This window comes from Ctenopharyngodon idella, chromosome 17 (assembly GCF_019924925.1).
Source record: "Ctenopharyngodon idella isolate HZGC_01 chromosome 17, HZGC01, whole genome shotgun sequence".
NCBI lineage: Eukaryota > Metazoa > Chordata > Actinopteri > Cypriniformes > Xenocyprididae > Ctenopharyngodon > Ctenopharyngodon idella.
This window is the reverse complement of record NC_067236.1, coordinates 20420907-20445937: the sequence shown is the minus strand read 5'-3', so window position 1 is coordinate 20445937 and position 25031 is coordinate 20420907. Positions and strand designations below refer to the sequence as shown.

Here is a 25031-nt window from a genome sequence, read left to right as displayed (position 1 = left end):
TTATGTTTTTGAATTTGTCTTAATAATCTGAAGGATCATGTGACACTGAAGACTGATAATGATGCTGAAAATTCAGCTTTGATCACAGGAATAAATTACATTTTACAATATATTCACATAGAAAACCATTCTTTTGAATTATAGTAATATTTCACAATTTTTACTATGTTTTTGATCAAATAAATGCAGCCTTGGTGAGCAGAAGAGACTCAAAAACATTAAAAAAAAATGTTAATCTTTCCAAACTTTTGACCGGTACTGTATATAAAAAAAATACATAACATAATTACTAAAAAAAAAAAAAAAATTAAATGACAAATTCAAATGAAAAATGAAAATATAAAAAAAGCCTTTTCAGAAAAGTGAAAAGCCAACTTAAAATATTAATAAAAATATAATAGTACATAAATAATACAAAAAAATAACACATTTGTATAATATGTTTCAGCTCTAAATATCAATAGGTTTCCATCCACATATTTTTATGCAAAGTTTGGAATATTGTATAAAAAAAAAAAAAACAGCTGGATGGAAATGCCAAGATGCACATAAATTCTAAAAATGTGCATAAAAAACATATGCACTGAATTGAGGCAGATACATGTTTTATCCAATAAGAAGACATGCGCACACTGTAAACCCTAACGCTCAAAATACTTAATTGGTTTAAGTAGGACAAACTTAAATTAAATAAAATTTGTTCAGTTAAATTAACTGTTATGAATATTTAGCACTTTCTTTTTCTTTTGAGTTCACAGAACTGATATATTTTAAGTAAACTGAACTGTTTCATTGTTTTGAGTTTTATGAACTCATTTCTTTTAATTTAGACAAACTTAAGTTTAACTGAAACTGGGCTGGGATTTCTATCTCCCAGCATGCTTTGCCCATGGCACTCGAAAGGGAGAGTAAATGCTAAAATTAAGTGTTATATAATGTTTTTGTGCAAGATTAATGGTAAGGGAGATTTAAAATGCTTTTGTTAACTAACATATTAGCAAATTAGTAAGTTGGCATTTTTTGAATTAGTTTGTTATAGCTAGCAAAATACTTACGTTGAGATAACCTGATAATTTTAAGTTAAATGTATAAATTAGTGTACTCAAATATTTCAAGTTAAGAACAATAAAAATGTATGAGTACAAAATAAAAATCTTTTTAACATGCATTAGTACTACAAACTCAAAACTTGAGAGTTCTGCTTACTTAAAATTGGGAACATAATTCAAAAAATTTGATGTAACTGATTACCTCTAATTTTTTGAGTTAGCCCAACTTATGGAAACGCATTTACCTAATAAATGCCTCAAAACCTCATGTGACTTTGCCTCAGCAGAGGCTGTGATTGGATAACTGGAGTCAAAATCTGTCATCAGAAGGATTTGATTTAATTCCTTCCAGAAGCGTCTCACACGATTGTGTTCCCAAACACCGGCATCCGAAAGCAACATCACATGACAGCGTTTATCGTGTTTCGTCTGACGCTTTGAGACGAAACTAATTTATGATGGAGGGAAAAAGAGCCCGACTGCAGCAACTTACATTTCATTAGGATTGCAAAATTACAGAAAATTTTTCAAGGCTGGACACTTTTCATGGGAATTGAGTGGAATATATGGGAATTAACGGGAATTAATGAAAATAAACGGAATTTGCAAAATTGCAGGTTAGCCTATAAGAGGGAACTTAAATGTAGTTGGAAAATACATCTTGCAGCATAATCTTGGTTAAAACAACCAGATTTATTGCAATTTCAGTCGAATTTTGCACATTTGATCAAAAATACAGAAAAAATTTATTTGAAAGAAATTAATACTTTTATTCGACAAAGATGTGTTAAATTGATAAAAATTAATAGTAAAGACTTCTATTTTGAATAAATGCTGTTCTTTTTAACTTTTTATTCATTAATGAATCCTGAAAAAAGTTTCACAGGTTCCAAAAAAATTAAACAGCGCATCTGTTTCCAATACCGATAATAACTGATTATCAAATCAACATATTAGAATGATTTCTGAAGGATCATGTGACACTGAAATAAATAACACATGCATAACAATTGCAATAAAAAATATATATTTATTTTACATATTTACTAAATTAGAATTAATTGGATGCAAAAAAGAAATAACTGTGTTATTTCATGTTATTACGACCAAACAAAATGTTTACATATATGTTTGTATATGATACATTTTATATAAATTTATATCAAATTTATAGAAATTTCCTAAAATTTCCAATTAATTCCCATATATTTCCATAAATTCTCATAAATTCCTGTAAATTCCCATAAATTCCCATAAATTCTTATAAATTCCTGTTAAGTTTCTAAATTGGAATATTTCCAAAATTCCCAAGGGTTTAGTTCCCATGGATAGTTTCTGGAAACATTCTGCCTCTTTGCAACCCTAGATTTCATTAATGATATTTTGCATTTTTGCATTTTCACAGGAAGTGACAATTTTGCTCTCTTGAACATGAGATGGAAACGCTGCTTTATTCACAAATGTTTTATGCGATATTCCAGTTTTGCAAACAATTTGGATGGAAACATGGCTATTGTCTTAAGTGCAAACTGTACTTGCCCTCGGCTTCATCAAAGCCAATGAACTTCACCGCCTGGGCGTAGTTGACAATACTGGACAGATACGGGTGGATGTTAGTCGTGGCCGCCACATACGTGTACGACTGAATCAATGCTAGTTCATCAGCTACATTCGTCTCGCTAGCCTGGAAAAACAAAATAACAAACAAAATAAGAAAACATTTTAGTTTGTCCATGCAAATCTCACCAGCTCAGAAGTGTTTAACAGTTACAGTTCTCACAACAGACTTTGAACTTTGCCGTTTTTCTTTATGCATGTAGATGACAGTGAGTGTCTGCGAGATTCCCATCATCAGAAGAAAAAAAGACAGTAATGGGTAAATCTGGCAGAAATATAAAAGCTTCTGCAGCACATTATCATGATAAGAGGCTTGGAGTGAAGTCTGTGTTCGTTCTGAACCTCCGTGACATTCACGACACTCCTCACCGAACTACAAAAACTGACGGTTGTCTCCGTTTCCTGTGGATGACACGCTCTTTGAAGAAGAGAAAACCTGTCAGAAGCCTTGAAGTAATGTTAATTGTTAATTGTGCATTTGAAACATAGAGAAATAATAACTTCTTTAAAAGCTAAAAGCAATAGTTTACTCACACTTTATTTCTTCTGTGGAAAAGAAAGATTTTTTCCTTATAATGACAGCTAAAATTAAACCATAAAAAAACATTTTTGTTACTTTATTTCAGCTAGTTTCTCATTTTTGTTTAGTTTAACTTGAAGTACTAACTAAAAATAAAATAAAAATTACGAAAAACAATAGACATTTAAAAAACACAAAATTACTAAAACTTTAAATAAAAAAATTACTAAAAAATTAAAATGAAAACAGAAAATATAAAAATAAAAACTAATTCAATATTAATGAAAAATATTAATATTGAATATTAATAAAAACTATAATAGTATATCAATGATGCAAAAATAACACTGACAACAAGCACCATAAAAAAACAAGTTGATACTTTTTGCATGCTATATATATATATAAAATTTTGTATTTTATTGTATATATTACATTACATTTTAGTTTATATATATTAATTTAATTTTAAGTTTTGGTAAATTTGTTATGCGATTTTTTTTGTCATTTTTATTACTTTTCTTTATATTTCTGTAATCTTAGTCATTTTACTTAATTTTAAACTATTTTATTTCAGTTTTCATTTTTGTTTAGATTAACTTGAAGTACTAAACTAAAAATAAAAGTCAATAAAAACAACATGGACATAAAAAAAGACAAAAACACAAAAATGACAAAAAAAGACAAAAAATTACTAAAACAAACTAAAATTAAAATGAAAACAGAAAATATAAAAATAAAAACTAAATAAATATTAATTTAAAAAAACTAATAAAACACTATAATAGTAAATCAATGATGCTAAAATAACACTGATGAAAAGTGCCATAAAAGCAAATAAGTAGATACTTTTATTATGTATGTGTGTCATTATGAGCTGTTGTTGTATGTAAAAGAGATGCACTTTAGAGATGTAAAAAAGATTCTTTAAAAAAAAAAAAAAAAAAGCCTTTTTTTTCTCCACCAAATCAAATGACAGCAAACCAGAACGACACGAGTGTGAGTACATTTAATTTCTCTGTGAATGATCCCTGTAGTGGTCATTTTATAAGAAGGATGTAAAAACCTTTCTGGGTGTGAGCAGCACCTCTTCCTCACGATTCTCTTCCTCAGTGATCAGACATCCATGAATCCGCTCGGGATGAGCTTCGTTTAACAGCTCTGCTAATGAGGAAAAGAAAATTATTACAAAAGACTGAACATGAAATTAATGTAATACTTCAAAATACAGACAAGAAACAATACACAAGAGTACTTTAAGGTGACATAAAAAAAACTGCATTTCTCTATGCTATTATGCGAAGGTTAGCCAATCATAATGGAACTCATTTGCATACAGTACAAATGCTCAGGAACAAAATCCTCCAGTTAAACTGTAGGGGTCTGAGACCGTGTTATTTTTTATAGTATTTATTGATATTTTGAATTAGCTTTAATTTTTATATCGACTTTAATACTGTTCATTTTAGTTATTTTAGTACTTCCAAGTCCAAAAACGCAAACGCAATGTCCATCTAGCACGTTTACATAAAAAGTAATGGAAAAGCAGCGCAATGGAATGCAAAAATGTGTTCTTGAGCTGTTAAAGCTCCGCCCTGTTCTGGAAAGGGGGCGGGGAGCTGCAGCTCATTTGCATTTAAAGATACACACACGAAACCAGCGTGTTTTTGCTTACACCCAAAAGAAGAGGGAATTTTGGGCGTGATATAATAAATGATCTGTGGGGTATTCTGAGCTGAAACTTTACAGACACATTCTGGAGACACTTAAGACATCTTGTAAAAAGGGGTCATAATAGATCCTGTTCCTCACCGGTGGTCGTCTCCTCCTCATTCTCATCTTCAGACAAGTTTGTGGAGATGCTCGGCTCTCCAGCCTCCATGTGCTTCCTGAAGTGCTCCAGCTGTTCTGTGGATTTAAAACCATGTTTGACAAAACTTGACCTTGAGAACTAAGTTTGTTGACATACTGGCAACATAACTACTTCTTACCCAAACAAAAATACAAATATTTACCATGGTTTCTGCCAAAATATTAAGGCCAAAATGAATCTGAATCTGAAAATGAATGAGTTCTACGAGGAGGTGAATGCTTTTTTTCCCCTCAAAATTAAGTAATTCTAACATGGTGCGAACGCACCTTTACTTCAGTTACTTCAGAGATTTTAGCAAGGGCAAAAACCACTTAAGTTTTCTTCAGAAAATATAAAAATATAGTTACTACAATACAACTGTTTTTGAAGAAGTTGCCATATTAATTACACATATTATGATTTTACTGTAGTAACTATGGTATTTGGTAGAAAGTAGTAGATATTTCACTACTTTTTTCAACTTCAGGTTTTAATCTTCTGTTCTTGATGAGGATTTTTCCTCTGAGGTCATTTGGAGACGGCAGCGGACATCCGGCCTCCATCTGAGAGAGAATAGAAGAAAAAACATTAGTAAGTAACTGTGTTATGGGCTCTTGAATAAACAGACAAAAAAAATATTGCATTTAAAAACACAACCGTATGGTCCTCTTCGGTCAAAAATGACTGAAAAAATTGTTTTTTACATTTTTTTGCTGCTTCAGAATGGGATGAAATTTGGTGACTTGTCGCATTGGCTATGTGAACACACAAAAAAATCATGGACATGATTCAGATATGTTAAAGGTTTAGCTCATTTGTGGTCAAAAGTGACCGACATAGGAATGAATGGGAAATACGAAAACTCAAGAGAATCTCTTGGTGGTACAAACTACAATTCAGCCACTGTGCAGAAAAAAAAGTATATAAAAAAGCCTATAAAACAGAACAAGTTTTGGCAAATGTGTCAATAATTCTGCCACAAAGCAGCAAAAAAATGAACAGCAAGGAAGAGGTTACACAAGAGTACAAAACAGACACAACCACTCAAACACACACTCACTTACACACACGCAGAAACACACACAACACACTATTATACACACAAATGAACCGGTGTGGCTGTAACAACATGGTAAAACTAAGCCAGAAGACTCAAATTAGAGGTTGAAATCAGATTTATTAGCTGTGATAAAGCATACCTGTTAATTTTTTTTTTTGCATTTTTATTGAATTTTGATGTTATCTGTAACAAAATGTCTTCCTCTATGTTCAGGTTCGACTGTAATAAAATTAATGCAAAAACTGACACTTCAAATCAATATTTAAAAAAAAACAAAAAACAAAAACAAAAAAAACTAAACCTTGACAAAAATTAGTCTTTGAAAATGTCTAAGTATAAATCCAAATCCACAACTTAATAAAAATGAGTATTTATGTCTAAAAAACACTAGATAATTTATAAGCCACTTTATATAAAGCTACAGTTGTGCTCAAAATTATTCATACCCTTGGTAAATATGACCAAAGAAGAATAAGAATATAAATCTGCATCGTTAATCCTTTTGATCTTTTATATTAAAAATCTACAAAAATCCAACCTTTCATTGGAGAATAAGAATTTTAAATGGCGGGAAAATCACAATATGAAAGAAATGTTTTTTTCCAAAACACGTTGGCCACAATTATTGGCACCCTTTTATTCAGTACTTTTTGCAACCTCCTTTTGCCAAGATAACAGCTCTGAGTCTTCACCTATAATGCCTGATGAGTTTGGAGAACAGCTGACAAGAGATCAGAGACCATTCCTTCATGCAGAATCTCTCCAGATCCTTCCGATTCCCAGCTCCATGTTGGTGCTTCTTCTCTTCAGTTCACTCCACTCATTTTCTTTAGGGTTCAGGTCAGGGGACTGGGATGGCAGAAGCTTGGCTTTGTGCTCTGTGACACATTTTTGTTTTGATTTTGATGTGTGTTTTGGATCATTGTCCTGTTGGAAGATCCAACCATAGCCAATTATATGACTTATAACAGGGACAGTCAGGTTTAGATTTTTATCGGTTAGTATTTGATAGAATCCATGATGCCATGTATCTGAACAAGATGTCCAGGATCTCTGGCAGAAAAATAGGCCCACAACATTAAAGATCCAGCAGTATATTTCATTGTACACATGGGGCACTTTTTACCCCTGTGTGCACCAAACCATATAATGGGCTTCCAACAGGACAATGATCCAAAACAAACATAAAAATCAAAACAAAAATGGGTCATTGAACACAAAACCAAGCTTCTGCCATGGCCATCCCAGTCCCCTGACCTGAACCCTATAGAAAATGAGTGGAGTGAACTGAAGAGAAGAAGCACCAACATGGAGCTGGGAATCTGAAGGATCTGGAGAGATTCTGTATGAAGGAATGGTCTCTGATCTCTTGTCAGGTGTTCTCCAAACTCATCAGGCATTATAGGAGAAGACTCGGAGCTGTTATCTTGGCAAAAGGAGGTTGCAAAAAGTATTGAATAAAAGGGTGCCAATAATTGTGGCCAACGTGTTTTGGAAAAAAACATTTCTTTCATAATAAGATTTTTTCCGCCATTTAAAATTCTTATTCTCCAATGAAAGGTTGGATTTTTGTAGATTTTTAAAATAAAAGATCAACAGGATTAACGACGCAGATTTATTTTCACAGCCTTCTTTGGTCATATTTACCAAGTGTATGAATAATTTTGAGCACAAGTGTACATATGCATCTAGTGGTTACAACACAGCATTACAGAATTTTTCTTTTTCTACTCCCACCAGATGGCGCTAATCTACATTCAAAATAGTGGATTTTAAATGCCTCGTCTCTATTTTAACATGGAATACTGCTTTAAGTGAAAAATCATTTAAAAAATATATTAGAAAAAAATTGTGTATTATTTTCAATGGGGAAAAATAGCTAATAAAAATTTTATAAATATTGCATAGTATCATAAAATATCCTAAAAATTTTAAATAATAATCAAAAAATATTATTGAACAAAAAATATTACATTGGTTTTCCTGAAAAAAAGAGTCACATTTCAAGGCTTCGGTCACTTTGACCTTGAAGGAGCCAAGTGTGACCCCTAAACGAAGAGGACCAGAGGGTTAAACAAACACACTTACTGGGAAATCATCTAACGGCTGTTTCAGGAGCAAATCTCCAAAGATGTCCTCACAGTAGCGCGCTAGTTTATACTGCTGATGTTTCCTGAGAGAAAGGTGCATTTATTATGCATTTCTTTATTATAATCATTTATTTATCTAGGGTAGTTTGTGAGATATTAATAAGGACCTTGATAAATAGTTTCATTGAAGAAAGCACATACGTACGTGCAGTGGTTTTCGAAGGACAGAATCACAGGATACTCAGATGTCATGAAGGCCGTTTCTTTAATTCCATGAATGACGTCCTGCAAATAACATACTGTAAATGTCTTTCAGTCTAAATATAAACAAATAAAGCATTCATACAGATAGATTTACTATCTAAAGACTAAGACTAGAGAAATGGATATCATTTAAGATTCTTCTGGAACATTTACTGGAGATTTGATTGTGAAGGCACACTGTGTTCGTGTTCACCTTGAACAGGACGTCTGTGCACATGGCCTTGCCGTGGGTGATTATGGGTTCCTGATCTTCACCTTTTCCATCCCAGCAGTCCAACTCAACACACCTGCCAACACGTGTTACAAAAAGTATTCTTATCACTTCATAACTTTAAGGTTGAACCACTGTAGTCACGTTGACTATTTTAACCATGTTTTTACTACTTTTCTGGACCTTGAATGACAGTAATTGCATTGCTTTCTATGGGGGATAAAAAAAAAAACTCTTGAATTTCATCAAAAATATCTTAACTTGTGTTCTGAAGATGAACGAAAGTCTTACGGGTTTGAAACAACATGAGGGTGAGTAATTAATGACAGAAATTTCATTTTTGGGTGAACTATCCCTCTAAAACCATTCAAATAAATAAATAATTTAATGTTATGGGAAATGCAACATACACAGATGATTTTGCAGTCATCTGAATGATATGAGGATGATATTTTCGTGTACCTGCAGCCGGTCAGCAGCACCTGTCTGTACATCTCCACTGAGGATCTGCCTCCAAACTGCCTGCCGGTCAGGTAGGTGTTGTGAGACGAGTTGATGAAGTAATGAGACAGAGGATGATCCATCTCCTGATAAACCTCCAACCGGTCCAGAAACACGGGAGCGTTTTCATCCGACATCAGATACCGACAGAATCCATCACATGACATCAGACCTGCACAAATCCATCCGTTTATCCATGCGTGTACAAATGAGATGTTTGAGACAGTCCTTTGATGTTCTTAAGTGAATATGGGCAAATGAATAATAGTTGCTGTACTTCGACACAAGGAGGCGCTGCAAGATTACAAAACTGTATTTACATACTGTAATAAGAAATGAACTTGACTTTAAGGCATGAAGAATGAGAACAAACCATAAACAAGCATTTAAATCATAATAATGCATTATTTTTTACTGTGCATTAAATCTAGACAACATGAGAGTAAACTGTATATTATTAAATGGCTACTTTTCTTAAATAAATACAATTAGGCCTAATTGTTTTATTTTGGGGTGTAGAAAATTGTTTGCTCAGAACAACTGTCAATTATATATTTATACAATATGTTTTGAAATATATTTCACTGCACAATGCCAGTACTGACCAATCAAAATCAAGTATTCCAGAGAGCCATATAATAAATAACAACTAGAGTTTCATGACAAACTTTGATGTTGGCTTGACAAAGCCAGGACTGAAAGTTCAACAGCTTGTAGTTTTAAAAAAAATTTTTAGTGATATGATTAAGCATTGTGCTAACATGATTTAACACATTGCTAACATGTTTTTAGCATGTTACTAGCATGATGTACTAACATGCCTAACATTTTGCTAGCATGTTTTAACACATTGCTAACATGAATTAACATGTTGATTTAGCAGGTTGCTAACATGATTTAACACGTTGTTTGCATGAATTAGCATGTTACTAAAATGTTTTAGCACATTGCTAGCATGAATTAGCAAGTTTTAGTAACATTGCTAACATTATTTAACACTTGGTTAGCATGAATTAACATTTTGCTGGCATGAATTAACAAGTTTTAACACATAGCTAACATGTTTTAGCATGTTGTTAGCATGATTCATCATGATTTGCTAACATGAATTAGCATTTTGCTAACATGTTTTAATATGTTGCTAACATGAATTAGCAAGTTTTAACACTTTGCTAGCATGAATTAACATGTTTTTGCACATTGCTAACATTAATTAGCATGTTGCTAACATGTTTGGTAACACTTTATTTTACACTGTCATTGTTACATGTTACATGTAGTTACTATAGTAATAACTATAAATTATGCATAATTACATGCAACTAACCCTAAACCAAATCAAACCCTAATCCTCACCCTATAGTAAGTACATGTAGTTACTTAATATTATTCAGTACTTAAATGTATAATTACAGTGTAACAAATACACCTTAAAATAAAGTGTAACCATGTTTTACCACATTGCTAGCATTTTTAGCACATTGCTAGCATGAATTGTTTTCACACATTGCTTACATGATTGAACACTTTGATAGCATGAATTAGCATGTTGCTAGCATGTTTTAGTATATTGCTAACATTATTTAACACTTTGCTAAAATGAATTAACATGTTTTAACAATTTGATAGCATGAATTAACATGTTTAACACTTTGCTAGCATGAATTAGCATGTCTTATCACGTTGCTAGTATGAATTATGTTTTAACACTTTGCTAACATGATTTAACGCTTTGCTAACACGAATTAGCATGTTGCTAGCATGTTTTAACATATTGATAGCATTATTTAACACATTGCTAGTATGAATTAGCATGTTTAACACTTTGCTAGCATGAATTAGGATGTTTAACACTTTGCTAACATTAATTTGTATGTTTAGCACGTTGATGGCATGAATTAGCATGTTACTAACATGTTTTAGCATGCTGATAGCGCGTTTTATAATGTTGTCCTAGGATAGTCATTAAGCTTTGCTAGTGATAGCTTTAATACTCTAAGTCTTATAATACAAAAGTCTTGACCCCCTTAATGAAAGTCTATATAACTTTTCGTAGTTTTGATTGTCTATTTAATGAAAATTGTAAGTTTGAAAACATAAAGCGACCCGAGTCAGAACAGTCTGAAGGTCTCAGTCGAGTTTGGTGGTTGTACCTTGAAAGCACTAGAAGGAGATACTGTCCAAATTTTGGCTCAGAATAATAATAATAATAATAAGTTTAAATAGTAGATCAGCTTTGTCAAGCCAACATAATAATATAACTTGCAAAACAAAGACCTCAGTCACATATAGTCAGATATAAACACAATAACGTGCCACAAACCTTTCATCTTCAGAGTCTCATCAGGTTCATATCGCTCTATGATTTGGAAAGCGCATTTACAGTCGAAGAACGGGAACAGGATTTCATTCAGACGTGGATCTCTCTGATTCTACCCACGAGAAAAAACCCTGCAAGTTACATTAACTAGGCCAACTTTCTCTAATATACACATGCACAAAGTTCAACAAAAGGAATAAGCTGCTTCATTGAAGAAGAAAAACAAGACTAAAGACTTCAAAGAAGAAAAGATTCATAACAGAGCAAAATCATCAAAATCATATATGATCTAATGTTTAATATTCCTTCAGGATGCATTAACTCTAATGACTGCCAGACGCTCACATGCAGGATATGAAAAGTTAATAAAAGAAAACATTGCTTACTTCATTCAAAAAGTGGACTAACCGGTCGACGCATAAATAGTCGCTTTTGTCTCCCTTGCTGAAAAGAAAAGCAACGGGGAAACAGAATTTTCAACTTCTTGATTGATGTTTCTGCTGTTCCAGTGAATGATTCATCAGTGATTCATGTTTCACAGCTCACTCTACTACAAGTTTCTCAATCAGTCTAGTTAGATTAATGGTTTAATATTCAAGCTCCTCAGGCAATGCATGTTTAAATATAACACTGTTTAGTTTAGTGTTGTGCAGCTCGTGGGAAAAACTCTAAAACAAACATGACAGCAAACTGTTGTAGGTCATTGAAGAGATTTTGATCAGGATGTGCTTGCAAACCTCTTTCTTCACTCTGAAAAGTAATTCAGGGGACCTGTTACCACAACTTGTATGGTTTCAAGTTAAAAATTCTAACTTATTGTTTAAATGAAACCTTTTAAGTTCTTTTGACATAATAATGTTGATCAATACATCAACTTAATATCATCTGTCATTTAAACTCAAATTTCTGTTAATTGGCTTTTATTAATTTAAGTTGTAACTTAATGAAATTGACTTGATAACTTCAGGAATTAGGCAGTGGATTTCTAGTTCCCAGCATGCTTTGCATAGGATTGGGTAAGGAGAATAAATGTTGAAATTAAGTGTTGATTTATTTGTTTTAGTGAAGGGAAAGACCTGTTAGTGTTTAACGCTGTTATGTTTGACATTTAAGAGTTTCTGTAATGTTGAAGTTTTTGTGGTTATTATTGTGCTGAAGAGTAGAGTAGTAACATTGACTAATGCTAGTGACAAGTAATATCTTACTTGGTCATTAAATAGACATGTTAATTAAGTTATGTTACCATGTGCTATGATACCTGTTGATTTGAACTGAAATAGATAAGGCTACAACTCTGGTAGTTTGAGCGACTTCATTTTTTTGAGTCATCAACTTAAAAATTTGTGTTTATGCTACAAAGTTCCTCTAACTCAATGTAGCTTGTTGGTTAAATGTAATTTCACTCAAAGTTGTCATAACTCTTATATTATATAAATTATAATATATCTTATATAAATATTAATTTATTATTAATATTATTAAGTATTATGTCTTACAAGTGCATGATATAAATATGTGAAAAGTTAATTTTTTTTGGAGATGAAAAATAATTATTTATCTATTTTTTAATTTATTGTCTTTATTTTTTATTCCTTTTTTGGTGGTGGGTATTATTAACACAAAATAAAAATAAATAAAAATAAAACATTGAAGAAATACTGAGGGAAAGAAAAATTATGACCTTTTAAAAAATGTTTATTGTTTAATGAAATATGAAATGAATTCAATGGAAAGACAAAGTATAAAAGAAACATTTTTTTTTTTTAAAGCACATAATATTAAGATTTTTTTTTTTTAGGAATAACATATACTGATGAATCTTTCACAGTAAGACCAGGATGTACTGTAGCATGTATTAAGAAAAACAGTGTCAATTTAATTTTATAATGATTATAATAGATAATAATGGATAATATTCTTTATACTATTTACAAATCATTTAGCAAAATACTAAATACTTTGTTTGGACAAGAGCAATCAGCTCAGAATATCTTGGCTGATTTCACACGTTTTGAATAATAAAGCTTTATATTTGTTGCTCATAATTTGTTTAATATACTGTATATTTAATATAGAACTAAAGTGCATGTTGCATGCTTACAATTTCTTGAAGAGTTCTTCAATATCAGTTCTGGGACAAATCTTCTGTGTAAGGCTGTAGAACTTGTGAAAGGTGAAGATCTCATGCTCGATTTCATCGTTCTGGTAAAAGACATGAATATGAATCATAGCAGCATAGTACCATACTACTCAAACTATTGCTGCAGTACACAGAGTTGCCAAAGAGAACATGCAACATAAAGAGGTCATGTGACAACAAATGTAGCATATAATCATTGCATATTGCGTGCTGTGTAGTATGCAGTAAACATTAGTATTCAGTTCATCGTCATAATGCTAAAATAGGGTATCTGCAGGTTTTTAAAATCAAATTTAAGACTTTTCTAAGTTTTACCAAAACTGACTGAAGGTTTAACTGACTGTAAAAATGATGATTTAAACAATTTTACAGTTCAAATAATACAGGTTTTTACAAAAAACGAAAACATAAAATAGTAAACCTCACATTTCAGCCTTTAAACCATTTTTAAGAAAAGGGATGAGTCAAAATGATAAATTATTATATTTATATTTATTTAAAATATGATAATATATATTATTATCCTAATTGTTTGGAGTTTAAGAATGCACATTATCTTCTTTTCTGCCCACCGGCTGAATGAAAATGCAATTTTATGCAGAAATATAGCGGTTACCCTGGTTTACCGCCTGTAAACAAAGCAGCTGTGCTTTTTAAAAATGCGACGAGTTTGCAGGTATGGCATAAACACCATAAGGTAAACACTGTCATAATTCATCAACAGTAGATCAATAAGCAATCTATTGGCATAAATGCGTGATATTCATTGATTGTAAACTGCTCTGAAAGCGTGAGCCTGTAAAAGCCTGTTTTATGGCCTTAAATATATTAAACCTGAATTTGAGACTTTTAAAGACTTTTTAACCCTCTGTTTATTGTTCATTTAATAGACACATTTGTGTTGTTTGCAGTCAAAAGTGATAAAAACTCTTATTTGAGTCTTGAGAATGTGTCTATTTCGCACTCTAGATATTTTAGATTTTTTTTTTCTGTATCGTGGCTGATTTGAAGATTGTACACACAAAAAAATTCTCTGTATTTTCATATTTTTGTGTATTTCTCATTCATTTCCTATGGCAGTCAGCGCGAACAACACAAGCATGACAAATTTTTTACAACCATTTAGCTTTTTTTTTTTTTTTTTTTTTAAATCAAGTCCACATTTTTTTTTGTGGTCAAATAGCGACTCCTACAAAAGTCACAGAGTTTCATACCATTCCAATAAAGTACCAATTTTAAAATTTCTAAAAAAAAATTTTAGTCGAAAATGACCGAACAACACCAGAGGGTTAAGCACCCGTGGGAAACCTGTAAAAGCAACCTAAAGCAACATTCTGCTCGTGTGGCTCACATCAATATCTGTACAATTACATCATTATTAATATCTCCACCCTGGATCTCCATATACGTGACGATATCTAAGAAAAAAGTAAGTGTTGTTAAAAATTACCTTTCCACTGGGTAAACCAAGATCCTTCAGTGCCTGGAAAATACCCTTCTCCGTTTTGCCTGAGGCAAAGGTTCTTGTGATACTGCAGAAAATCAGACACATTCACCGGTTATAAAGATAGACTTCACTCGTTTTAATGTGAGAATGTCCTTCAATAGATCAGGTGTCTGTATCTGTGTGTCTCACACATTGACATTCAGCCATTTTTAAGTCTATTATTCACCATATGAACAATATTCACTGTAAAATATATGGAGATATGATCTATTAACGTGCAGCAGGCATCTACCAAATATCACAAAAAGGTGTAAAAACCTCGTCACATTAATGAGAATGCTGGAAGTACCTTCTGACGGGTATTTTTCCATTCACGTTGGTCAAAAATGACAACCGCATCCAACTGCAGGAAATAAATCATAACACAAGCAAAGACTGAGCATGAAAGCAACAAGATACATTTGCACTGTCATAAACATAAGTTCATTCAGATAGAACAATAGTCGCACCTCAAAAAAAACACTTTTACAGCTTAAATAACATGTATTTTCCTGTGGAATTAATAGAAGTGCTTCATATTTCTGATTTGAAAGTTAACCATCTTTAATGTCTTGCCTCGTAGACTTCTATTTTAAGAGCATTACTGTAAACATGACTTTTGTTTGTTTTTACAAACTAAGAGATGAGAGAAAATGAACTGACAGCACATCACCAGCGTTGCTGATCGAGTTTAACCCAGAATATACTTTAAATAAGCTTTTCTTTAAGTAATGTTTTTCTGGGTAATTCGCTTATATAAGTAATTAGACTGAAATACAGCTGGCTAAATCATTTCCTGGCTGAATACTTTATGAAACCTTAAAAATGACTTGACACACAGCGCATTAGCAGGCTGAAATTGCTCCAGCGATGATGTATTATCTGGTGGCACTCACTGTTTTCTCAGGCAGGTCATCGGACACACGTTATTCGCTCGAGAGTTCTGAATCAATGACCGCAAGCCGTCTGTCCATTGCTGCAAACATATACACAAGCAAATAAGGGTAAAACTTAAAATGTCACTGAGTTTCCAATCTCTTCATGGCCAAAATGATTGAAAAAACAAAAAAAATATATAAAACCAAAACAAATGCACGGTTCTAGTAAGCTAATATGCTGATCGATTCAGATTTTTGTTTCTCAGAAAGACACATCAGAAATATTTAGGGATGCACAGATATGAACATTTTAGCAGATACCGATAACTGACATGTTGGCCAATAAATTTAAATCTAAATCCAAATTTGCATAAAAATTATAGAGAGCCTGATTACAAAAAAAAAAAAAGTCTCATCATTAAAAGCCATGTCCCAAACACTGCTGTTTGAGCTGCATGCTCTGAAGCTACAGATGATCACCGGTAAACTGAAACACTTTACTACCGCGTTAATTAATTTAACCATATATACAACAGTTCTTTCTGGAATCTGATTGGCTGAGAGCCATGCAATATTCCCCCAGTATCTTCACTGGTTTCACTGTTTGTATCACTCCGGTTGCTACGACTGTCATGGAGGTCGAGCAAATTCACCGTATTATTTTTGAAAAATACTACTGTTGTTTTGTCACGAAATGTAGTTTTTAGAGGTTTTTTTTGGCGAGAATGAAGTTATTTAGACCTCAAATATGCAATTTATATATAAACATAGCGCCTATTTTACAATTTGTTTTGACGCTCCAGGCCGTCAGCGACCGTTCAGGGCTCGTGTACCCACCGAGAACAGCTTCATCTTGGCCACTGGCCGCTGGCTCTTATGTACATAGTGTTTAAACATGAGATATAATTCATTTGGGGTATATCAAACGGGAAATCTTTGGTCTTATTAATCTATTAATTGTTCCAGAGCTAACTTCCGCTTCAGGGTCCAAACGCTCTATCTCATACCACAAGAAAACAACAAATGGTGCTAATATACACACATGATGTGGCGTAATACTTCCAAAAAAATTATAATCATAACCTTTATCTCCATACCAAAATCCCAGATGGCCAGACAGTGATTCATCTTTTATAAATCGTTAAAATATTAATGTCTGTGACGCTGTAAGCACGGAGACTGTTTTGTAGACTGTAAATATTTTAAATGTTTAACTTTAAAATGTTAAATGTTTAATGAATAAATAGCCATTCAAAAGATGCCATTCTCAAATTAAACGAGTCGAGGCTTGGACCCAGAAACAGCGTTCCTTACGTCACAACTTAACAAGTGGATAGATTTGGGTTAAGGGGAAAATTAAGTTTCATAATTTTATATTTAGGCTATATTTAACTTAAATCCTGTACTAGAGCGCTGCTTTTTCTTTTTTACGTTTGACTGAATTGTTTGCTTGTTTATTTCCTATTGTCCTTTATAATGGCTATTGTTGTTAATTTAAATATTGTTGTTCAATGAATATTATTTTATATAAATAATATGCCGTATTTGGTATTGAGAAAGGGATCGTGATATGGACTTCAGTGAAAGTTACATTATTAAGCAATTAGATGGAGGCAAAGACTGTCTTAATGAGTGAGTCAGAACAAGGAAGTTGTTTTAGCGCTGTGGGAAATCCCTTTAACTTTTAAAAGGACAAAGACAAAGATTGCTTTCCTCAGCCGGCATTCAAACTGATTTTTTTTATAATGGATATAATATTATGAACATCAACCTAAAGAATATCAGATGCAGGTAATACACTTGTTTAGTCGATCTCCCTCTCACAATACCATAATAATCTACTCTATGTGACGTTTTAGAATTAGTACCGGAGGCTTGTGCTCAACTGGTAAACTGTCAACTTGAGACTTGAATCCATGGTGGAAGGAAGTAGTTCTGCACAAAAGAAGGTTTTAAAGACACTTACACACAGTTGTAACACTCTAGGGTACAGAGATCTGCTCCAGGAATGAATTGCATATAAAGGGCAAAGAAAGTGTATAAGATTCAAGAAATCTCAATGATTGAAGATGATATTTACACACTCGTGCTGTCGCACTGTAGTATAAATGCAATATCACACTCGTAGCCTTTGCACTGCTATTCGTGTGATATTGCTTTTTTTCATATATATATACATATATATACATGTATGTGTATATTATATATATATATATATATATATATATATATATATACACACATACATACACACACTGTGTTCCAAATTATTATGCAAATGACATATCAGTAGGATTTCAGTACTTTCTAAGAAAGTGTTTGTTTGTTTATTTATCCATGTCTTTTTAGATAACTGGTATCAATCTCAGACAAAATAATTTGCCAGGTCTACTTAGGTAAATAGAAACCCTACTTAGAGGTTGTTCCACATTATTAAGCAAGTCAGAGTTCTCAGGCAATATGGGAAAGGAGATCTTTCTGAAGATGAAAAGCATGAAATGGTGCAATGTTGTGCAAAAGGAATGAAAACAACTAATATTGTGTGAAAACTGAATGCAGATTATTGAACTATCATAAGATTTGTGAGTGATTTAGAGCACAGCAGAACTCGGCCAGATAAAGGCTTACTAAGGAAAGTTTCTGTCAAACAAGTTAATTGTATTAAAAGGGCAGCTATAAAAAAGCCAGTGTTGAGCAGCAAACAGGTATTTGAAGCTGCTGGTGTCTCTGGAGTCTCAAGAAGCTCTCCATGCAGGCTGGCAGTCGTGCATAAAGATGCATTTCAGCCACTCCAAACCAAAAGCTCACAAAGAGAAACATTTACAGTGGGTTTTACAAAAAATAATTGTAAATACTTCTTAGTTCACTAAAAAAGGTCATCAGGTCATCATTTACCCATTTCAAACCCATATGTGCTTCTTTCTATTGAATGCATTACATTTACGTTTACGCATTTGCGACGTACACTGCATTCTAGATATACATTTGATCATTTCCTGGGAATCAAACCCATATTCTACTCATTCTTAAGAGTCATACTTTTATGATGTTTTCTTGTTTTGTTTCAGTACTTTGTTTTATGCTTTGTTGTTTTTGTGGAGCTTGAAAACTGCTTCGATTATATGGAAAAAGCAGCAAATGTTATATGGAATGATATGTGGGTAAATAAGTACATAATGGCAGAATGTTTATTTTTGGGTAAACTAACTCTTTAATAATGCACTGGGAAAGAACCCATAAAAATGATTCAGACTAAAAGGTTGCATGAATGAATGAATGAACAAATGGAAGATGTGCTGTTTTGTAAACATGTTTTTGTCTCTTAGTGTTTTATGAGTGCTCTATTTTTACACAAGATTCCAGGACATAAAGGACGCCATTTCTAATGCTCTCCTAATGCAAACACTCTTACTTCCTGGAAATCTAATAATGAATCAAGCACATGTTTCAGACAAAACACGACGCCCGACCGACAGAGGGTCCCGAAACAGCAGCTGCTTGCTAGTTCAACACAAGTGCACACATCCCTGGGGTCATCAACGAACCCTTGAGAGGAGCCGATAAAATCAGCAGTGCTTTAAGACACAGCAGCGGTGACGGCACAGTGACAGGCAGATGTCAGGAGCTGGAATTAGATGTGAGTTTGATGACCTTCCTACAGCTGAAATCCTTCAGGGAGAGGTTGAATCTTCGGTCAGTTTTTATATATATAATTTAACAGATTTTGTATTGTATTTACATGTAAAAATAAGATATGTGAAATATTAATATTTATATAAATAACATTACATATGAATATTATTAATACTTTACATATATGTGTGAATACATATGTTATATATATATATATATATATATATATACATACAGGTGCTGGTCATATAATTAGAATATCATCAAAAAGTTGATTTATTTCACTAATTCCATTCAAAAAGTGAAACTTGTATATTATATTCATTCATTACACACAGACTGATATATTTCAAATGTTTATTTCTTTTCATTTTGATGATTATAACTGACAACTAAGGAAAATCCCAAATTCAGTATCTCAGAAAATTAGAATATTGTGAAAAGGTTCAATATTGAAGACACCTGGTGCCACACTCTAATCAGCTAATTAACTCAAAACACCTGCAAAGGCCTTTAAATGGTCTCTCAATCTAGTTCTGTAGGCTACACAATCATGGGGAAGACTGCTGACTTGACAGTTGTCCAAAAGATGACCATTGACACCTTGCACAAGGAGGGCAAGACACAAAAGGTCATTGCAAAAGAGGCTGGCTGTTCACAGAACTCTGTGTCCAAGCACATTAATAGAGAGGTGAAGGGAAGGAAAAGATGTGGTAGAAAAAAGTGTACAAGCAATAGGGATAACCGCACCCTGGAGAGGATTGTGAAACAAAACCCATTCAAAAATGTGGGGGAGATTCACAAAGAGTGGACTGCAGCTGGAGTCAGTGCTTCAAAAACCACTACGCACAGACGTATGCAAGACATGGGTTTCAGCTGTCGCATTCCTTGTGTCAAGCCACTCTTGAACAATAGACAGCGTCAGAAGCGTCTCGCCTGGGCTAAAGACAAAAAGGACTGGACTGCTGCTGAGTGGTCCAAAGTTATGTTCTCTGATGAAAGTAAATTTTGCATTTCCCTTGGAAATCAGGGTCCCAGAGTCTGGAGGAAGAGAGGAGAGGCACACAATCCACGTTGCTTGAGGTCCAGTGTAAAGTTTCCACAGTCAGTGATGGTTTGGGGTGCCATGTCATCTGCTGGTGTTGGTCCACTGTGTTTTCTGAGGTCCAAGGTCAACGCAGCCGTATACCAGGAAGTTTTAGAGCACTTCATGCTTCCTGCTGCTGACCAACTTTATGGAGATGCAGATTTCATTTTCCAACAGGACTTGGCACCTGCACACAGTGCCAAAGCTACCAGTACCTGGTTTAAGGACCATGGTATCCCTGTTCTTAATTGGCCAGCAAACTCGCCTGACCTTAACCCCATAGAAAATCTATGGGGTATTGTGAAGAGGAAGATGCGATATGCCAGACCCAACAATGCAGAAGAGCTGAAGGCCACTATCAGAGCAACCTGGGCTCTTATAACACCTGAGCAGTGCCACAGACTGATCGACTCCATGCCACGCCGCATTGCTGCAGTAATTCAGGCAAAAGGAGCCCCAACTAAGTATTGAGTGCTGTACATGCTTATACTTTTCATGTTCATACTTTTCAGTTGGCCAAGATTTCTAAAAATCCTTTCTTTGTATTGGTCTTAAGTAATATTCTAATTTTCTGAGATACTGAATTAGGGATTTTCCTTAGTTGTCAGTTATAATCATCAAAATTAAAAGAAATAAACATTTGAAATATATCAGTCTGTGTGTAATGAATGAATATAATATACAAGTTTCACTTTTTGAATGGAATTAGTGAAATAAATCAACTTTTTGATGATATTCTAATTATATGACCAGCACCTGTATATATATATATATATATACACACACACACACATACATAAATGTATGCTCTCCTAATATGTATATAATGTATATATGTGTGTGTGTGTGTGTGTGTGTGTATTTATTTATATATACACACACAGACACATATATTAGACTGTTAGACAGTTAGTTTGCAACAATCTTGTATTTTAAAGTTGCTTTACATAAAAGTGCTGGCTAAATGAGCAAATGTAAATTCAAATAATCAACACTATAAAAAAAATAACTAAAAACTAAACAAATTTACACAGTAAAATACCTTTTTCCATTGAAACAGTAATATACCATAAAAACAATGCATTCTTTCTCAAAAACGGCAAATAATATTACCCAGAATGCATTGTAATATACAGAAGTAATATTCTGTAAAAACAATGCATTCTGGGTAATATTTGTCGTTTTTGAGAAAGTGTCCTATAGGTTACTTTCTCGAAAACAACAAATATTACCCAGAATGCATTGTTTTAGGGCATATTACTGTTGTATATTACTGTGTAAATTTGTTTAGTTATTTTACAGTTATTTTTTAGTGTTGTTCACGCTAGATTTATCAATATTTATAATAAAATGTTATACATTATTTTGATTATCTGATGGTGTTGACAGTAAGTGGAAGTCAAGTTTCATCACAAACATTCTGTGATAAAATTAAAAAATCAGCACTTGAAAACCTCTGAACATGTTTAACAGATCAATTCAAAATAATTTCTTAGTCCGTAATCTTTTATTTCTGTGCATATGTATAATGTTTTCCCACATTACTCTTTTATAGCCAGTGTTTTTAGTATGATTGGGAACCTATTGTAGTTTTTATTAATAATTTAAAAAAAAATACTTACAATTTAAAAGTATTTAAAATATTCTTTATTTTCTGTTTTCACTTCATTTGATGTGTTTTTTGTCATTTTTATTATTATTATTTATTTTTTTTTTTTAAATATATCTATGTAGTTTTTATGATTTTTTATTTCAGTTTTAGTTACTTAACTATATGAAATTAAATAAGGTTTTTTTTTAAATATATTTTAAAGTTTACTTTATTTCACGTAACAAACATTTCTTTGTGCTTTTAGTTTTAGTTACCTATAATAACCCCGCTCACAGCTAGAGAAGGCTGGCGTTACCTTGGCAGCGCTGATGTTTTGCGTGACCATGTACATGAAGCTCAGGTTGACCAGGTCTGTGCCGCTGCATATGCAGATGATTCTGCCCTCCAGGTTACTTTCACACTTTCCTGCGGCCTCCAACGCCGAGAGAATCTTTGGATCCTGCAGAGAGTTTGAGAGACGAGTGCATGAAACCGACCACTAGAAAACCAGTCCATCATCATAACTACTCAAACCACAACATCATCAAAATACACATTTATAATGTTTATTAAAGAGCTGTCAGTTTTGTTGAAAAATGAACTGATTTAAGAACATTTGCTTGATGAATGAAACAAGATATATGATGCAAAAACCAGAGCAGTACTTCAGTTTATTAATGCCAAATTGATTTAAATCATGTAAGAGCAGTATTTAAGATGACAAAGACAAATATTTTTTCTTTAGAATAGCATGCACTGATAAATCATTCACAGAGATCAACAAATGCTGAATGTATTGGTTTTACCTTTGGTACACTGATATCCCGTATACTGTTGATCAGGGAAAACTCTAATACTTGACCCTCCTATACGAAAAGATATGAAACAAATCAAAATGTTTTAGATGTATGAGCCTAAAAATGAATGAATTTAAAAAACACCCTGTGGTTACAATCAAGTTTTTAATGTTGTTTATATGTCTATGTGGTGTTTTTAATATGCATAATTCTGTATAATTCGCTCTTCCTCTTCTTCTTCTGAATCAGTTTATGGTTCAAACATATATGGCTGAATTAAACCGGTATTTCCACTTGTCATTGTGCAGCGTTTACTATAGCAAAGAGGATCAGGTAATCCGAGCTGGCGTGATTGAGTGGAGGCGGGGACTAATTTTCATATTCATGGTTAGTTTTATTTTTGAAGGGAATGCGCCCCCATTTACCTAAATTCATTTATGTCTGTGTGAATCATTTTACACCAGACTGCTTTATACAAAGGGACAATACAAAACACATTTTTTTTGCTAAAACATTGTTACTCAAGGATGGATCAGTACAAACTGTTCGTAAAGTTATAACCGTGATTAAACTAAACTATATACCTGTTCTATCTCAATGCAGAATATATTCTCTGGCTCTATAGGCATCATTTTCCGACTCCGGTTTGAAACGAACGCCGATACTGACAGTTTCTGACATTTTCAGTGCGTGAGATTGTCCTGTTTTGTTGTTGTCTGTATGCCGGAGCATGAGCTCTTGAAGCTCCGCCCTCTTCTTGAAAGCAGCTCATTTGCATTTAAAGGGACACACAAAAACTGTGCGTTTTTGCTCAAAAAGAGGCATAAAAGGTCTCCTTTAAAGTATAGCACATGAATTGGAAAATAAACAACTAGAAACTAGAATGCATTACATTCTCACACAACTTGTACCTTTCCTTCACTTTTCCATGTCAGGAAGAATCCAAAAGCATCCACCTTGAAAAAACAGTTTGATTCATAGACGAACGGATCCTGCAAACGCAGAAATAAAGCAGAAATAATCAATGTTCTGGGGTCAGCTGTGATTAAGCTTCATTTGAAACATGTTTGTTATCATTTTATTACATTAATAGACCTTGATGTGCATATAACTAATATTTATAACACTTTATAATCATGTTTTATAAATGTATAAACAGACTCACTATATCACTGAAAATATCATTGGATCATTGAAAGAGCTGCTATGAGAAACTCCACGTTATAAAGAAAAAGAAAGAAAGAAACTCCTTTTTGCATCTTGGGAAAAAATAAACATAATAAAATAAACCACCTTCATAATGTCAACAGAATCAACATTCCATCCCACTTCATTTAAGTATTCAAGAGATAATGGAAAAGATATAATGATAATAAACAAATAAAGCTGAATTTCATCTCATATCAATAGGGAAAGAGACCTCCAAGTGCTCTGAAAGCCTCATGGGAAATCTGTACGCTGGTTTAACAACTCCGATCCAGTCTCTGACACATCGTTCATGAGAATACATCCTTCCAGAAAACTTTTATTCCAAGATAAACTTCTCCAGCCTGAGCAAATATTCCCAGGGGACGAATGTCTTTGAGAACACAGATGTTCACAATATCCTCTGAGATTAAAGTCACCAGCGTCCATTCTCCATCTTCTTTGTGAATGAATGATGACATTACTTCAAACATTAACATAAAACATAGTATATTTATACCAGCTATAGCTATAATGTTTGTTTTGTTTAGTCTATTAGCTTGAGTGAATCTCACAAAACATGTCCGGGTCCCAGAAAAATTGAGAGCGGAGTAATTAAGCACCAGTTTTAGGGAAGCTACCCTGACAAGCTACTCATAAGTTTAAGTTAAGATACAGTCAAGCTACCATTCTGAAAAAGTAATTAGCTACACTACAAATTACTATCAAAAAGTAGCTACCATTCTACTA

The 25031-nt window shown here is 33.1% G+C and overlaps 1 protein-coding gene across 3 annotated transcripts in view; it reads right to left on the bottom strand.

The window, feature by feature from the left end:
• The window catches only part of LOC127498081 (1-phosphatidylinositol 4,5-bisphosphate phosphodiesterase beta-4), a 59594-nt gene that overhangs the window by 29460 nt on the left and 5103 nt on the right, over positions 1 to 25031 (bottom strand). For 2 of the 3 annotated variants that reach the window (XM_051867038.1, XM_051867036.1), the window contains exons 3-19: positions 24008 to 24088; positions 23106 to 23165; positions 22616 to 22759; positions 16007 to 16086; positions 15421 to 15474; positions 15075 to 15156; positions 13586 to 13686; positions 11871 to 11928; positions 11488 to 11596; positions 9126 to 9336; positions 8646 to 8739; positions 8394 to 8473; positions 8187 to 8271; positions 5511 to 5601; positions 4999 to 5094; positions 4253 to 4350; positions 2589 to 2733 (exon numbers count right to left, since the gene is read on the bottom strand). In XM_051867038.1, the coding sequence (XP_051722998.1) occupies positions 2589 to 2733; positions 4253 to 4350; positions 4999 to 5094; positions 5511 to 5601; positions 8187 to 8271; positions 8394 to 8473; positions 8646 to 8739; positions 9126 to 9336; positions 11488 to 11596; positions 11871 to 11928; positions 13586 to 13686; positions 15075 to 15156; positions 15421 to 15474; positions 16007 to 16086; positions 22616 to 22759; positions 23106 to 23165; positions 24008 to 24088 (1669 nt within the window). The remainder of the gene's footprint in view (positions 1 to 2588; positions 2734 to 4252; positions 4351 to 4998; positions 5095 to 5510; positions 5602 to 8186; positions 8272 to 8393; positions 8474 to 8645; positions 8740 to 9125; positions 9337 to 11487; positions 11597 to 11870; positions 11929 to 13585; positions 13687 to 15074; positions 15157 to 15420; positions 15475 to 16006; positions 16087 to 22615; positions 22760 to 23105; positions 23166 to 24007; positions 24089 to 25031) is intronic. The other variant, XM_051867037.1, reaches the window with a different exon arrangement.